Genomic DNA, 17085 nt, shown 5'->3' on the forward strand with positions numbered 1-17085 from the left:
CGATCCTCATCAAGGTTTTACATCGTCCATCGTAACGAAAAATGGCGTTCAGGTATTTGGCAACTCGATTGGCAGCAAATAGCTTCAGAACTGTGAATAAAAGCCCCAAGTCATATGCTACGGCGACGGAGGCGAGGATGAAATCATACGCGCCGGCGGCTGATTTCTCACGATTCGATCAGAATTACCAGCAGCAACAGAGCAAGCCGAAGGCGTCACGAGCCGGCGATTTTGTCCCCGTCTATGTGGCGATCGGTCTGATTGCGCTTTCTGTAGCCCTCGGATTGCACACGGCGAAGCAGCAGTTGGCTCATTCGCCGTCCGTTTCCGTTCGGAAGAAGCGCAGAGAGACGATTCCGGAGGTGGCAGAGCCAGAGCACGTGGCGGAGGAGACTGAGAAGTTCTTCGCTAAATCGTTCTTCAGAAAAGTGGCTCACGTTCAGGAACTCGAGAAATTACGCAATTATCGCGTTCCTTACGATCCTCAACTCGGCGATGCTTATGCTCATCGCCACCGTACTGAGACGCTCAGGTCCGTCGGTGTCGATCCGGCTTCGAACTGAAATTATAGTCGGCGGTGGTGATTTTTACTTCGACTCTTTGTAATTAAGAAATAAATCGTCGAGAAGCCACTGTGTGCATGTAATCTCAGTAAGAATTTAGTTACCTTTGTAAATTTGGTATCACGGAGTATGAATGTTTGTCCATTTTTTCCCAACTACCTGGAAAAATATTATTGGCACCAGGACTAGGAAGGAAGCTTTTGGGCTTCAAAAGGGGAGCTTATTTTTTGAGTGGACAATATTATACTATTATGAACACGCTATTATGAAGAGCGTGTTCGTCTAACATTGGTATCAGAGCCATTCGTCTAACATTGGTATCAGAGCCATGTTCATGGTATCTAAGGATTCAGGTCTTAGGACTCAAATAAGAATTCAACACCTGTCTTACGACTCAAATAAGAATTCAACCCCAAATCAGGTGTGGGATGTGGGATGAAATAAGAATTTAACACCAAATAATCACACATAAGAATTTAGGGGTGTTGGATGATAAAAGTTACATTGGGTTAATTTAAGAAATGGTTTTTTAAGGAATGACTCATCAACCAAGTATAAGTTATGCTGGCGATTATAAATTCATGACCCAGTTTTTTTTTAATGTTCTTAACATTTTGTTTTGTTTTTTTATAATGTTCTTAACATTTTGTTTCTATAAATAGTATGTTATATGAATGTTATTATATATAATATGTTATATGCTTTACTTTTAGGTATTCAAAATTGTACGAATGAGTATGAAAAATTAATTATTTTATATTTTAAAAATTAAATGTAGTTAATTTATTTCACTTATTCTACCATAATTGAAACTAAATTTAAATAATGGATTCTTTTTTTTGAAAAATATCATATTTAAAAAACAACGAAGAAAATAAAAGAAAGAGAAAAAGAAAAGGTAAAGAACCGAAAAATAAAAAAAACAAATAAGTGGAGGAAGAAAAAAAAAACAAAAATAATAAAATGATGATTTCAATGAATTAATTCCCCTCCTTAAAATATAATTTTTATAAATCCACGTCATTTTCCTCCTCAAAATCCAATATTCGTTTCGTATATAATATTGAAAACTACCCATATTTAGGCCTGGGTAAATTTCCGTGTTTGAGACGGTAAAATTAAAGATTGTGTAGAACTTTCGAGAGCGTAAATCAAATAAAATTACTGCGGACCATTTGCGCGAAGCTGAGAAAAAGATAAGATTTGATGGGTGGTACAAATTCGAGCGTGTAGGTCCCAATAAAAATATCTTCCACAAAACCACTTTTTAAAGCCACCGAGGCATCAATCGACACGTGTCTTCCCATTGATAAGGGAACTCCTTTTCATTCCCCACATAACGGTTCCCTTCTTTCCCTCCAATCTTCAAGCCACACTCCTCTACCTGCCGCCCCACCAAATACCCCGCTTTGACTCTTAAAAATCAATGCTATCAGAACACGTGTCATCTTTCTGTTGCTTACACGTTTTGTACTAAACATACACCCACCGCAGCTGATCATTTCAAAGTATCTCCACGGAAAATATCAATGGTACTGGCAACTGCAAACCGCCGTTCTCGAACCTCGTGCTCGGGCTAAACCTGGCTGTATATTCCGAATTGGATCCGTACAAATGGCGTTACCGTTCAACGCTGCCCCGACGTCGTCGAGGGAGGATCTTTCGAAGAGAGCTCGGAAACCTTACACCATCACCAAGTGCAGAGAGAGTTGGACTGAGCCTGAGCACGATAAGTTCCTCGAAGCTATTCAACTGTATAATTTCTATTTCTTTTCGAGCTTCTTTGTTCTTGTTTTTCCTGCTGTTCTCTCTTCTGTTCGACTGGAGTTTCTTTGAATTTTTGTTAGTAAATAAGAGTTTCTTCGAATTCTCTGTTCTTGTTTTTCCTTATTTAAGGCTTCTGGATTCATGAGCGGAGGCATTGCGCTTGTTTTCTCGAAGTGATTTTGGAGTATTTGACTGTTTTAGGTTTGATCGAGACTGGAAGAAGATTGAGGCGTTTGTTGGATCCAAGACTGTCATTCAGGTAATGTAAGACACTTGTCTCACGTTCACCTTTTGTTTGTACGGATCTAATGAACAAATCTGAGAATGTTTTCAATCTTTCAATAGTGTTTCTAACATTTCTATAGATAAGATCTGGAAATTGGAACTTTATTGCATAATTTAGAGTCGAGTTTAATGCTAAATGTATGAAAATTTAAAGATTATGAAGTAAATTTGTATGTCTTGTTCTGTTTCGTTAGAAACCTGTAGATCTTGAAGTGGTGTAAATAAGAGGATGGTTTGTTACAGATACGTAGTCATGCCCAGAAGTACTTCCTGAAGGTTGAGAAGAGCGGGACAGGTGAACACTTGCCTCCTCCTCGACCTAAGAGGAAAGCTGCTCATCCATATCCTCAAAAAGCTTCAAAAATCGGTCAGAACAACTTCAACCTCCAGTTTTTCTTTTGAAAAGTTAAGTAAATTTTGCTAATGGCTTCTCATTATGATCTCAGATCTTGCACTCGTGTCACGGCCATTACAGCCATCATCTGTTGAACCGGAATGCATTACAAAGCCAGATTCCTCTTCGGTTCCTGTGAGTTTTGTTTCTGCTGCTGCCATGCCTTCCAGGGCGGATCATTCTATCCACACTGCCAATTTCTCTCAAGCTGCAAGAGGTTTGAATTGCCATATCACATTTGATCTTAATGTTTTTTTCTTCTTCTTGGTTTTGTTTAGTTTTCCATTCGTTTTGGATGCTTTGATTGCTTTAGATCATTCCTTTCTATTTTATGTTTGCAGGGGAAGTTAAACAAAATAACTGTAGCATTACAAGAACACGTTTTCCAACTAAATCATCAAGCATCGAGGAAAATAACAACCTTCCGTTGAGAGGTAAAGTACCATTAAATTTCCTGAGCAGTAGATGTATAGATAATTGTCCTTAAGAGGCTGCTTTGTTTACCATTACTTATTACTGGCTGTTGTTTATATGCAGTTCTGCCAGATTTTGGTCAGGTTTATAACTTCATTGGCAGCGTGTTCGACCCAAAAGCCATAGATCATTTGCAGAGGCTAAACAAGATGGACCAAATAGACGTCGAAACCGTATGTTCTTCGTCCCAATTTCATTGGTTCCACTATGAAATACCATTGATTGGCTTCACAATAGCTTTACTTCCATCTGAAATTCAGCCCATTTACTAGTTTGGTAGTTCATATAATGTTCTACCTAACACTATAAATATAGTAATATGCTTCAATCGAAATAAATCCTCCGTCGACTAATTTAGGGAATGATCATGAGTTTATAATCAATGAATACTCTCCCAATATTGGTGTGAGGCCTTTTGGAGAATCCCAAATCAAAGCCATGAGAGCTTATGCTCAAAGTAGACAATATCATACTATTGTGGAGAGTAGTGTTCATCTAACACATTAATAGTAAATATCTGATACCCTTATCCCCTCTCCAGGTGCTTTTGCTGATGAGAAACTTGGCCATTAATCTGTCCAGCCCTGATTTCGAGGATCATGTGAGTATTTACTTCTCTGTCTTCTATACCAAAACTCTGTTGTTCCTGAGGCAGAGAATTTTGTTAACTGTTCAACCTCGAATCTACGACCCCATTTCAGAATTTTGTTGACTGTTCATATTGAATTTTGCTCGAACAAACGGAATAATTTTTTTTTTTGAAACATGAGACGACTGAAGGAAATTTAGCATTTTTTTTTAAATTATGATTGTTTTGATTACATGTTATCTATTATGCAGAAAAGGGTACTATCATCATATGATGCGTTCATGGAACATGGGTAGTAATAAAAACAAAGCTGGAGAGTTCCCCTGTTCATGGAACATCGGCTTGTATTGCTGTTGAATATTTTCGCCCACTGGCCACTATCACTTGTAGAGCAAGAGGGAAGTGGAGGAATTGATAGCCATTCTGCATACCTCTCTACTTCCTGCTTTCCGAGCATATGTATAGTTCTAAGTTTTGATATAGAAACCATGGTGTATCCACCCCAATAATAAGTGGATCGTCTTTTCCTCTCGAGCTTACTACAATTCGAGAAAATGGAAATGCATATTTACAATAGCTCAAACCTACCGTTAGTAGATATTGTCTTCACGTTTTTAAAGATGTGTCTACTATGAATCTGATACCACTTGTAACAATAGCTCAAACCTATTGTTGATAGGTATTGTCCGCTTTGGCCTGTCACATATCGTCGTTAGTCTCACAGTTTTTAAAATGTATCTACTAGGAGCAGTTTTCACGTCTTGTTTAATAAATGTTTTGTTTTCCTCTCCAACTGATATAGAATCTCACAATAGGACGAGGAAGCTCGAAGGCAACCCCTCATCCTCTCATAACATTACAGTTCAATCTAGTTTTGTTTGTGTTAAGAATATTACATAGGTATCTTTCCATATATTATTTATTACTCTTTCCATTCCCTTATTTATTTTATTATAAATATATATTTTTTACACAAGTAGAGTGGATTAAGCAAACATTCGACCAATTTTTTTAGAAATATGAGAGTAAATATAGAGTATTTACACACGTAAAGAATCATCTTTAAACATATCAATAATTAATTTGTGATTTTAATTGATATAACCCAATTTTGTTTTTTTTTTCCCTTAATAATAATCTAATCAATATTTTATTATTTATTATTATTATTTTTAATTTGGGCGCTGAATCAAAAAGTATAGGCGGGAGTAGAAGAGTTGGAGACGGATCTCCTCCAATGAATGGTCCGTATTCCATTTTCAACTCCAAACACAGCGTTGTTTCTTCTGCCTTCCAGTCTCCATAATCTAAGCCTCTTCCTAATTAAACCATGCCGATTGGATTATTTCTCTGCCTTCTTTGCTATTAATTTACAATCTGCCATCCAATGGCGGATGGATCATGGAAGAGGAGGCAGTCTAAGCGGTCGAATTTCAAGACCTCCGCAGCCATGGCTTCTCGGCCTTCTTCTCGACCTTTCCGTACCCCTAGAAGTACTGCCCTGCTGGTTTCGATTTGCCTGATCTGCTTTATTGTTCTGGTCTCCGGCATTTCTCTGAATGCATTGCGTAGATCGGCCAAATATGGAGTTCAATCGCCAATAATTTACTCTATTGAGGTGGTCAATGAATTTCCTCACGATCCTAGAGCCTTCACTCAGGTATCCCAATTTTCGAGCCATTTCCAGTCTCTTCATTATTTTTGCTCATGATTGAACTTGGTTGAAATTCATCAATACTGTTCATCGCCACATACTGATACAAATGCATGGAGACCATTTCCGAAGCGTTATCTTGTAATTTTCCGTCTAAGCATTTTTCTTCAAATCACGAGTTGATTTGTGTACCTATTTCTTATAGTGATGCGTTGTTGTCGTGTTCTTGTCTGCTTTTAGGTGACTATTGGATATGAGTTATCATGGAAACTGAATTGTTTTCTGTTGCAATTTTATATTACAAAGCTCATTCATGAGTATTGTTTTTGATAACTCTTGTCTCTTGCTTCTCCAGGGACTGGTTTATGTAGAAAATGACACACTGTTTGAGTCAACTGGCCTCTATGGACAGGTGAATTTACATTTTGTTCAGATTCGTGTAATTAAAAGCAGACAATTTCTATAGCTTTTTTACAATTTTTACCAATCATGTCCAAGAACAATTCATTGTATCATCCTTTCTGATTAGCATGTCCTTGTTTTGTAGCTTTGTCTCAGATGGTCACAATGGCCTTATCTCCGCTTCTTCTCTTCCAAAAAAATAGACTGTGATTAGAATTTGAGGAGGGATTTAAAACTTTCATTATGTAGTTTCTTCTCATCCGTCATTTTCTTCTTTTTTTTGTGTGATCCCACGTCGGTTAGAGAGGGGAACAAAGCATTCCTTACAAGGGTGTTGAAACCTCTTCCTAGCATACACGTTTTTTTTTTGGGAAACTTGAGAGGGAAAGCCCAAAATGAGTAATATCTACTAGCGGTGGGTTTGGACCATTACAAATGGTATGAGAGGCAGATACCAGACAGTGTGCCAGTGAGGACGCTGGCCCCCAAAAGGATGGATTGTGAAATCCCACATCGATTGGGGCGGATTGTGAAATGTGTCAGTGAGGACACTAGGCCCCCAAGGAGGGTGAATTGTGAAATTGCACATCGGTGGGAGAGAGGAACGAAGCATTCCTTATAAGGGTGTGGAAACCTCTACCTAGCAGATGCGTTTTAAAACCTTGAATAGGCTTTGCTAGCAGTGGGCTTGGGCTGTTGGCTAATTTGTGTTGGGGAATTATTACATTTTTTTAGGTATGTGAATTTTAATATCACTTATTTATCAATTAACTTGGTGAATATTGAATTACTCTGGTTTTGACTTTATATACATTTTCTGTTCCAGTCGTCAGTTCGAAAAGTCGCTCTCTCTACTGGGAAGGTAATTTTCATTTTCATATTCATATTTCTCGTATGCAATAAAAGAAGCGACACATTTTTACCCGTTACATTCATTCTTTTGATCACGTTATGTATCGTTAAATTTTGACAATTTTCATTATGTTTTGAGTTTTCATGTCGTCGAGAGATGAAAAACATGTAATACCTTAGAGACTTTAACTGTCTATTGGTGGTGATCAATCATATAATACTAACAAAACACATTCCAATTTCTTTGTTGGTTTTTATTTATTTATTTTACTTTCCTCTACAGACCGAGGCTCTTCACGAGATGGATGCCTCTTACTTTGGGGAAGGCTTAACACTTCTTGGGGAAAGGTCTGTGATGGTTTAAATATTAACTGCACTGTTTTTGTTGCTGATTCAGCCATTGAAAGAATGGCAGTTCTTTCCTAATAAGTTATGGTTGCAAATTTCTGTGAAGAAAGTATGACGAGTTTCCTGTTTTGGAAATTAACGATTGAAGTATGAACTCGAATGGTCACATTTTTCAATTAATTGTAATGGAGGCATTTATGATTTCATTGTACCATTTAAACTAGGAATTTAATCTGGTGTTTTGTCTCGTGAACTCAAACCAATTTTGTGTATTTATGTGAGATCCCACATTGGCTGGAGAGGAGAACGAAGCATTCCTTGTAATATGGGTGTGGAAACCTTGAGAGGAAGCTCGGAAGGGAAAGTCTAAAAAGGACAATATTTGCTAGCGGTGGGCTTGGACTTAAGCTGTTACAGTTTATATGCCACCTAACCTTTTTTTTCCGTCGTCGAAAGATAATTTGTTCTTACTTCACTTCGTCATATGTTCTCTATTCATTATAGCAGTTAGAAATGTATCCTAGTAGAGTCTTCAGTATTGCTAATGTAGCCCTTTCTATATTCTTTTGTAGGCTGTTTCAAGTAACTTGGTTGAAGAAAACTGGTTTCATATATGACCAAAACAATTTAAACCAAGTTTGTACTTCATCTTTATTCATTGTTCTTCAATTTTTATGTGACCTCTTGGCTGCTTGATTCATTACTAGGTTGTTCAAGTTAGAGGAAATTTAGTTATATTTAAGTTGATTATATTTTGGGAATTATTTTTTTTTTATATTTATATTCTGTGTGCAGGTTGAGGAATTCACTCATCAAATGACTGATGGTTGGGGGTTGGCAACAGATGGAAAAATTTTGTATGGAAGTGATGGGACATCAACATTATATCAGATTGATCCAGAGACATTTACAGGTTTCTCTGTTGTTTTACTCAAAATTAAATTTCATGACCCGTAAAAATGGGTTGTGAGTTACTAATAAATAATATACCATTTTCCCAATTAATGCAGTTACAAATAAATGGGTTGTGAGTTATCAAGGAGATGAGGTGTATAACCTCAATGAGCTGGAATTCGTCAATGGAGAAATCTGGGCAAATGTTTTTATGGTATATTCTCCGACATTTTTTTTTTTTTTTTTTTTCGGGTCGATTTCTGATTGTCGTTCTAAAGTTTCTAGAGTCTTAAGATGATTACATTCTTAGGTGCACCATTCATAATTGTTATTTATTTCTTGCATCTTTGTAAAGATCTAATTGAAGGTTCCATTTTGTAGACTGATTGCATCGTCAGAATCTCAATAGAAGATGGAAGTGTGCTTGGATGGATTCTCCTCCCATCTTTAAGGTTTTTCTTTGAGTACTGTTTATTGTGTTTAGCAGCATAATTGTAATGAAGTTTCTCATCATCATTAGAATTTGAATTTCCACATTAATCTTACTTTTCTTAAATTTCATGTTACAGAAGGGAATTGTTGCAAAAGGGGAAACGAGTAAGCGCTTCAATCCATTGATTTTATATCTATTGGATGATTCAATTCTGATTATTCAATTCTTACTTACAGATTGATGTTCTAAATGGCATTGCATGGGATAGCGGCAAAAATCGCCTTTTTGGTAAGTAATCAAAATGTTAAGGAATCACGACTCTCTACAGTGGCATGATATTGTCCACTTTGAGCATAAGCTCTCGTGGGTTTGCATTGAGCTTCCTCAAAATGCTCCATACTAATGGAACTGTATTCCTTTACTTATAAATCCATGATCATTTCCTAACTTAGCCAATGTGAGACTCACTCCCAACAATCCTCAACCATCCTTCCCTCGAACAAAGTACACTATAAGCCTCCCCTTAATCGAGGCTCGACTCCTTTCTCTGGAGCCCTCGAACAAAGTACACCTTTTGTTCGACACTTTAGTCACTTTTGACTACACCTTCGAGGTTCACAATCTTTGTTCGATATTTGAGGATTCTATTGTCATGGCTAAGTTTAGGTCATGACTCCGACACCACGTTAGGAATCACGACTTTCTATAATAGTATGATATTGCACACTTTGAGCCTAAGCTCTCATGGCTTTGCTTTGCTTTGGGCTTCCCCAGAAGGCCTCATACCAATGAACATGTATTTTTTTACTTATAAACTCATGATCATTCCCTAAATTAGCCAATATGGGACTCACTCCGAATAATCCTCAACACAAAATTATTAATTGTTTGACCTCTTCATCGTTCATTATTTGATATCTTAATTATGCCCCGACTTGTCCTTCAGTGACAGGAAAGCTATGGCCAAAGCTCTTCGAAATCAAACTGCAGCCATCGAAGGAGCATTATACTGTTGAAGAGATAAAGCAGCTTTGCTTGCGTGAGCCAATTACATTTTGACTAGCTTTGCTCAGGATAGCTATCTATGTCCAACAATTGAAGCATGAATATAAATGTGAAACTTAGGCTAAAACACACTTTGAGATTTAGTTTATTTAGTTCATGTAAAATATTTTAATTTAGACTTTAAAATTACTCTTTTTAATGTAATTTAACAAATAATAATTTACAAACAAGAAATGATAAAAGAATATGCTTTCGTAGTTTATAGAATTGCCTAAATAGCTATTATTATTATTATTATTATTTGTAAAAGCTAATAATAAATTTATGAACTAATTTTAAAATTCACGGTGATTAAATATTTGAAATCAACAAATTAAAATAGTAAATATCTCAATATTGTTTCACGGGTTGATATAAGGAGTAAATATAGTACAATATTAATCAAAATTTGATATTTTATATAATATTATAAAATGTGTTAAATATAAAAAAAAAGTTGCTATATTTACAAAATTTTTATAAAATGTGTTAAATATCAGAAGATATTAAAACAAAATCTTTTTCCTAAAAAAATAATAAATATAGAAAAATGTGACGTGGGTAACATTTTCATGAAACGTGTGGAAGAACTACTTGAGATTGCCGCTACTCAAGCTGGTTAGTTATTAGCGACCAAAGGATTGGAACGATGCCAAGAGATCAGATTAGTGACTTCCTTAATCCTTCTGCCTCAAAAACTACATCGTCTTCTTCATTAATGACTTCTAAATTTCACAGGTTCATTTCCCTCTCCCGCCATGGCATTCAACTTAGTTTCTATTGAGACATGGCTATCCAGTCCAACAGGATCGGGAGTGAAACTATGGGTTCTGATTGTGATTTGTGTATTTCTTCTTCTAATTCTTATTCTTACCTTCATTTGTCAACTCTATTGTCATCGTCGTAAGCGGAATCGGAACTGTCAAAGCGAAGATCGTGAAACGGCGATTTCAGGAGAAGTTTCTACGGAGATTGACGAAAAGAAGGGTTCCGACGATCAGTTTTCACGGCAAGGTAGTGTGAATATTGATCAGTATAGTATTTGCACAGATTGGGAGTATTCGGCCGGTCGGTACTCGATTGCGGCGGTCAAGGATGGGCATAGAAGGAGCACATTTGCGCTCGATGAGATTGAGCTAGCGACGGATGGATTCAGCGCAAAGAATGTCATTAGTATCGAAGATTACAATGTTGATTATTTTGGAATTTTGGCCGATGATACAAAAGTGATTGTCAAGATATTCAATGCAAATAACAGGTATGTTCTGAATCTCATAAATTCAACATATCTCTTGATTCATTTTATTGTGATCTAACATCGGACAGCATGAAATCAATGATTCATAAAATCTTTGTTAGAGAGGATTTTCTCCATTTAAATCTTCATTTATCAGTATTGAAGACGATGAATTCATCCGAGAAGCAGAGAGAATTCAACATATTAGCCATAAAAATCTGGTCAAATTGCTTGGATACCGCACTCAAGGAATTGAGAAAAATAGGTAATGTTCATGCCCATCTTTCACCTTTCTTTACGAAAAATTGGTTTATAAATACAGAATATGAGATTGAAAAGCTTCGTATCTTTGCTGTTCAGGATTTTTGTTTATGAAAATGTAGATAACGGGAATCTGCATCAATGGCTTCATGGATGTCCACTGAAACCGTTTAGCCCTCTGTCATGGCCCTGTAGGATGAACATTATTCAAGGCATTGCAAAAGGGTAAGATGCACGTATGCACAAATATATGCTATGCTGTGTTTTGATTCATGAAAAGATTGATGCAAAATTGTTTCCTTCACTACTCAGAACATTGGGAGCTGCGTGTGTTTCTGCAGATTAGCATATCTTCATGAGGATGTGGAACCACAAATTCTCCATGGCAGGCTAAGATCAAGCTGCATATTACTTGATCAGGATTTGAATCCCAAGATTTTCAATTTCGGTCTACTTTCCCTTTTTCCTCCACAGAACTTGCAGGGACCTTTGGTTGGAGAAGCGTCAGTGGTCTCTATCCTTTTCCCTTTTCCCTTTTCCTTGCTCTGATGCTATTCTCACTCACTTCTTCAAATGAAATTTGTTGGTGCTCTCAGATATGAATCCCTTAACAATGGATCATCTAGCCCATTCACTGAAAACAAGGATGTTTACAGCTTTGGTATACTTCTTTTGGAGATGATAACTGGTAGAGCTCCTCTCGACTCCAATGAATCATCCCAGGTAAGTATGTGTGAGACCTCACATTGGTTGGAGAAGAGAACAAAACACTCTTTATAAGGATGTGGAAACTTCTCCCTAATAGCTAATAGATGCGTTTTTAGTATGTGTGAGATCCCATATCGGCTAGAGAGGAGAACGAATCATTTTTTATAAGGGTGTGGAAACTTCTCCCTAGTAGCTAGTAGATGCGTTTTTAGTATGTGTGAGATCCCACGTCGGTTGGAAAGGAGAACAAAAAATTCTTTAAAAGGGTGTGGAAACCTCTCCTTAGCATATGTGTTTTTATTATGTGCGAGATCCCACATTGGTTGGAGAGGAGAACGAGAAATTCTTTAAAAGGGTGTGGAAACCTCTCCTTAGCAGATGTGTTTTTAGTATGTGCGAGATCCCACGTTGGTTAGAGAGGAGAACGAAACATTCTTTATAAGGGTGTGGAAACCTCTCCCTAGCAGATGTGTTTTAAAAACCTTGAGGGACGTCGGTTGGAGAGGAGGTTCTAAACATTCTTTATAAGGGTGTGGAAACCTCTCCCTAGTAAATGTGTTTTAAAAACCTTGAGGGAAGCTCGAAAGGAAAAGTCCAAAAAATGACAATATTTGCTAATAGTGAGCTTGAGTTGTTACAGTATGCTACACGTTTTTCTGAGACTAAAACAAGCTCAAATCTAAGCGAGTGGATAGTAGAATGATGATTTTATATCGAAAAAATGCAGGCACATTTGGTAGAATGGGTACAATCATTGATTGGTAGTGAACATGAAGTGGAAATGGTGGATTCCAAATTGGAAGAAAAGCCAACTTCAAAGCAACTCAAACGAATGCTTTTAATTGTCCTTCGTTGTGTTGATCCAGACATACAGCATAGGCCGAGTATGGGCCAAATCCTTGTCATGCTTCAGCCTCAGGACCTCACCTTTTACTCCCTCATGTACGTATTTCCATGCCCACTCCTTCATACATATTTACATGCATGCATTAAATTTTTTTTTTTTTTAAAAAAAAAAAACTCCTTTCATTGTAGGGCTGTCGGATCGGAATGAGTGAGTTCTTGTGAAGATGTGCTGATTAGCATTGCACTTAGAAAAGAATTATACATTTAACTAATTTGAGGTATTTTTTTTATTATTTATATATTTCCATTTTTGAAGGATAAAATTGCATACATATATAATTTGTTTTAAAGAATTCTAATTCTATTTAATTTTTTAAAAAAAGTACATAGTTTTCAATATTCAGTTAGTTTAAAGAGTTATAGTTTTGTTATAAAACCAAAACTAATTTGGTTAATACGTTTAATAGAGGTTTTATATTTTATTTATAAAGTTGCTTTTGAAGTTTCGGGTTTTTTTTTTTAATTTTATTTATAAATTAAATTAATTTATATTTTAAATTTGCGGACAAATATTAAATAAATAAAGCATAATTTTCTTTAGAGATAATTTTAAATTTAAAATTATATAAATAAAAATAGGTATAATTGTATATACTCTGAAAAAATATATATAGAAACCTCAAATATTATGGGATATAAAATTACTATCCTATTGTCCAGCATTTTCTATTGAATTTAATTCTCTCACTATAATCGATAGTTTTGAGATTTGAAAAATTACATACCATTTCTTTCTGCTTCAGAATTACCGATAAAACTTTAAAAATTAAAAAATATTTTTGGAAATAGACTTTGTGTGTGTGTGTGTTTTTTATTTATTTTGATTTTGTGAAAAATCTTTAAATTATTTTTAAGACGTAAAAAAATGAATGGATGACTAAACAAAAGAAAAAAAAAACAATTTTAGCACTAAATTCGAATATTTGGTTTGTTTTTTTCGTTTTTTTTTTTTTTTTTTTTTTTTTTAAGTAGGGCCCTAAAATCTTCCAAACGTTTTAACTAAAAGTAGTAGCTGGGAGATGCGTGACATCCTAGCAACACCGTTCGACTGTCTCGTGTCACAGGAGATAACAAAACGGCCACGTGTCACATGAGATAACAAAACGTCCACGTGTCAACTGGAGAGCGAAATTTGAAATTCGGAGAGATCCACGTAGGAGACAATAATAGAGTAAACCCACTAGAGAAGGGGTGTGGAAGAGGCGGCAGGCCACGTGGCAAGATGTGATTGCATGGGAAAAATGAAGGAAATGGTTTTGTCGTTTTAAGCGATTAGCTGTCAGTGTCGTCTTCTGTTCCTATGGCAGCCATCAACCTCACGTTCCCAGTCCACTGTTCTTTTTTGCTCAGCCCTTGGTCCACACACATCAATTTTACCCTTTCACCAACTTCCTTAATTTTCAACAACCTTATTCTATTCAAAAAAAAAAAAAAAAAATTGAGTCCTAATATGATGTTAAAAATAAGGATATAATTGAAAAGGGTGAACTAAAAACGACAAAGTTTAAGGATAATAATGAAAATTTGTTAAGTTATTTTTTAAATAAATTACTAATCGGTGAAAACTAATGGTAACTATATTTTTAGAATTTTTAAAAAATTTAAAGAATTTATTGAAACTTTTTGAAAAACTAAAAGTATTTTTTAGTTGAAGTTTAAAGTTTTAGGATTGAAAAAAGAAAAAAAGTGAAAATGACAATTTTGTATATAAAGGAAATACTCCAACCAAGTTGCCCAATTTTTTATTGTTATTTCTTTTGCCGAGTATTTGACTCCACTACTTCAAACCGATAAGAACTTGTGGTCTCTGTTCCTTCAACCTCCATTTTTAGCTCTCTCTCGCCGCTGTCGTTCTCTCCGAGAAGCTTCCCCTTCTTCCACTGTATTTTCTCCTTTATCTCTCCCATGGCGGCCAGCCTCTCCGCCGTCTTAGGGCCCAAACCATTCCATGTCTTCCTTACTTCCTCCAATCTCTCCCCTAAACCTCGAACTCCGTTTCTGTATCCATCTTCGGTCTTCCGGAACAGTAGAATCCAATGGAAGATGCGGAGAAAAACGCTGCTCACCGTCTGCGTGCTCGTTGAGGATCAGAGTAGTTCCAGCGAGGTGGAAAATCTCGCAGATGAAAATTTACCGATTATAGTCCCTCAGATCCCATCGCCTCATGTTGCAGAGAAATTAGCGAGGAAGAAATCGGAGCGCTTCACTTATCTTGTTGCTGCAGTTATGTCTAGTTTTGGAATTACTTCCATGGCTGTCATGGCAGTTTACTACCGATTTCACTGGCAAATGGAGGTCCTCTTCCTCTCTCTCTCTCTCTCTCTCTCTCTCTCTCTCTCTCTCTCTCCACAGAAACTTGAATTGTTTTTGTTTTCATTGCGCCGAATCCTTTCGACTAAATACTGAATTGCGACTGTTCAATTTGGCGGTGTGTAGGGCGGAGAGATTCCTTTCTCTGAAATGTTTGGTACATTTGCTCTCTCCGTTGGTGCCGCTGTACGTTTTAAATCTCATTTCATCTCTGTATTCTCTACTTTTCTCGAAGAACTATAGGCCGATTTTCACTATCAATTTGGGAATATCAGGTCGGCATGGAGTTTTGGGCAAGATGGGCACATAGGGCTCTCTGGCACGCTTCCTTGTGGCATATGCACGAGGTATAGGTTTCTAATCCTTCTTATCTATAGAAGTTCGTATCTCTGAGTTCATTTCTGCTGTGAAAATTTCTATCAACAATAATCCACGATGAACCTCAGTTTCATAGCGAACAATCAATATTCAAAAGGATAGAAGAATCGTTGAGGCTTGGACTTGTTAATTGCAGCACAGTCGCACTTATCACTTCGCTTTAGTATTTTTTTTTTTTTATGTTTTGGCTGTTGAGAAGATTTGATTAACAACAACAGATCGTTCGCTGTGGACCTTTCTCTCATTTTCCATGTTCACTTTCCTAGCAAACAAACAACATTGATTTAAAAATGAAAATCGTTGACGCTTGGACTTTGTTGATCTTGGATATTACAGTCTCACCACAAACCAAGAGAAGGACCGTTCGAATTGAACGATGTTTTCGCCATAACCAACGCCGTGCCCGCCATAGCTCTCCTCTCTTACGGCTTCTTCCATAAAGGCCTCGTCCCTGGTCTCTGCTTCGGCGCTGTAAATCTCTCTCTCTCTCTCTCTCTCTCTGTCTCGCAATCTTTCCGAATCTGATTCTGTTTCATATCCTAACTAATCACTAGGGATTAGCGCTAATTACGGTGTTAAATGACGAAAATAGCCCTAGAAAAGTGTTGTTAATTGAGAAAGCGTTTTGACACGCTGGCGGGTTGTGGCAGGGCCTTGGAATTACTGTGTTTGGGATGGCCTACATGTTCGTCCACGACGGTCTCGTTCACAAAAGATTCCCTGTGGGTCCCATTGCCAACGTGCCCTACTTCAGAAAGGTCGCTGCTGCTCACCAGGTAATTTAATATCATATTAAATTATGTTTTTTACAGTTAAAATTAATAACATTTGTTATTAACTTGCATATAGAAAATTAATTGCACGTGTCTAAATGTAATTCTAGATTTAAAATATTATCTCCAATTTAAATTTCCAATATTATTTTCCCTAATGAATTTTATGAATTTTTTTGTTTCTTGAATGTAGCTTCATCATTCGGAAAAGTTCAACGGTGTTCCGTACGGGCTGTTTTTGGGTCCAAAGGTTAGTTTCGGTCTTTTTATTTTTATGTGTTATTTATTTATTTTTAATAAATGATTTTCGCAAAACTGTTGTGGTTCAGGAATTAGAGGAAGTGGGAGGCCTTGAAGAATTGGAGAAGGAAATCAACAGAAGAATAAAATCAACGGCCAAAAAATCAATCAACGGTTCTTGATTAACCAGTCACCAGAGGGCCCCACTATTGATGTTAAGTAAAAATGAAAAGGAAAAAAGAAAAAAGAAAAAAGAAAAAAGAAAAAAGAAAAAAAAAGAAACCCTCCCCTAGCAGTAACTTTGATAATTAAAAAGTGAAAGTTTAGATCCCTGCCTCCTTTTTTCCCCAATTTTTTACTGTACGAGGCAAAAGGGTAGAATAATGAGATGGTAAATTTGGTAGGAAGGATTCGCTTTTACCCAGGACTTACCCTCTGCTTTTTACTCTCTGATGCGACCGTGAAAAAAAACAAATCAGCCAAAAGTAAATAACTCCCTCATAACTTTGTGTACTTTTCGATATTTCATAATTTAATAAAATAGGTAAATATTCAAACTAATTAAATGTCAAA

The 17085-nt window shown here is 36.4% G+C and overlaps 5 protein-coding genes across 7 annotated transcripts; all 5 read left to right on the forward strand.

Annotated features, from left to right (window-relative positions):
* The first annotated feature begins 19 nt into the window (after window positions 1–19).
* On the forward strand, window positions 20–718 carry LOC111802176 (uncharacterized). The gene has a single exon (XM_023686442.2). It carries the CDS (start codon window positions 42–44, stop codon window positions 561–563), a length of 522 nt encoding a protein of 173 aa, XP_023542210.1. The 5' UTR covers window positions 20–41; the 3' UTR covers window positions 564–718.
* A 1373-nt stretch (window positions 719–2091) lies between these two features.
* On the forward strand, window positions 2092–4641 carry LOC111801555 (protein REVEILLE 6). Its single transcript, XM_023685584.2, has 8 exons — window positions 2092–2317; window positions 2532–2589; window positions 2859–2982; window positions 3062–3226; window positions 3351–3443; window positions 3547–3656; window positions 4025–4084; window positions 4324–4641. Exons 1-8 carry the CDS (start codon window positions 2178–2180, stop codon window positions 4366–4368), a joined length of 795 nt encoding a protein of 264 aa, XP_023541352.2. The 5' UTR covers window positions 2092–2177; the 3' UTR covers window positions 4369–4641.
* A 618-nt stretch (window positions 4642–5259) lies between these two features.
* LOC111801652 (glutaminyl-peptide cyclotransferase) lies at window positions 5260–9917 on the forward strand. 2 transcript variants are annotated; one of them, XM_087126657.1, is made up of 12 exons: window positions 5260–5732; window positions 6082–6138; window positions 6955–6990; window positions 7264–7328; window positions 7901–7964; window positions 8124–8241; window positions 8339–8436; window positions 8604–8674; window positions 8792–8819; window positions 8892–8943; window positions 9602–9718; window positions 9792–9917. In XM_087126657.1, the coding sequence occupies exons 1-11, from the start codon at window positions 5460–5462 to the stop codon at window positions 9712–9714; spliced, it is 975 nt and encodes a 324-aa protein (XP_086982783.1). In that variant the 5' UTR covers window positions 5260–5459; the 3' UTR covers window positions 9715–9718; window positions 9792–9917. The 2 variants fall into 2 exon arrangements, with proteins under 2 accessions (XP_086982783.1, XP_086982782.1); XM_087126656.1 differs by having other exon boundaries at window positions 9602–9917.
* A 120-nt stretch (window positions 9918–10037) lies between these two features.
* On the forward strand, window positions 10038–13136 carry LOC111801651 (putative serine/threonine-protein kinase At1g01540). The gene is made up of 7 exons (XM_023685713.2): window positions 10038–10957; window positions 11094–11201; window positions 11297–11422; window positions 11539–11700; window positions 11794–11920; window positions 12633–12847; window positions 12941–13136. The coding sequence occupies exons 1-7, from the start codon at window positions 10458–10460 to the stop codon at window positions 12957–12959; spliced, it is 1257 nt and encodes a 418-aa protein (XP_023541481.2). The 5' UTR covers window positions 10038–10457; the 3' UTR covers window positions 12960–13136.
* Window positions 13137–14553: 1417 nt separating this feature from the next.
* On the forward strand, window positions 14554–16932 carry LOC111801653 (beta-carotene hydroxylase 2, chloroplastic). Of its 2 annotated transcripts, XM_023685715.2 has the most exons (7): window positions 14555–15106; window positions 15248–15307; window positions 15397–15468; window positions 15836–15970; window positions 16150–16275; window positions 16466–16522; window positions 16602–16932. In XM_023685715.2, the coding sequence occupies exons 1-7, from the start codon at window positions 14717–14719 to the stop codon at window positions 16692–16694; spliced, it is 933 nt and encodes a 310-aa protein (XP_023541483.2). In that variant the 5' UTR covers window positions 14555–14716; the 3' UTR covers window positions 16695–16932. The 2 variants fall into 2 exon arrangements, with proteins under 2 accessions (XP_086982784.1, XP_023541483.2); XM_087126658.1 differs by lacking the exon at window positions 15248–15307 and having other exon boundaries at window positions 14554–15106.
* The last annotated feature ends 153 nt before the right edge of the window (window positions 16933–17085 follow it).

The sequence above is a fragment of the Cucurbita pepo genome, chromosome 9 (assembly GCF_057944985.1).
Source record: "Cucurbita pepo subsp. pepo isolate OVF chromosome 9, ASM5794498v1, whole genome shotgun sequence".
Classification (NCBI taxonomy): domain Eukaryota; kingdom Viridiplantae; phylum Streptophyta; class Magnoliopsida; order Cucurbitales; family Cucurbitaceae; genus Cucurbita; species Cucurbita pepo.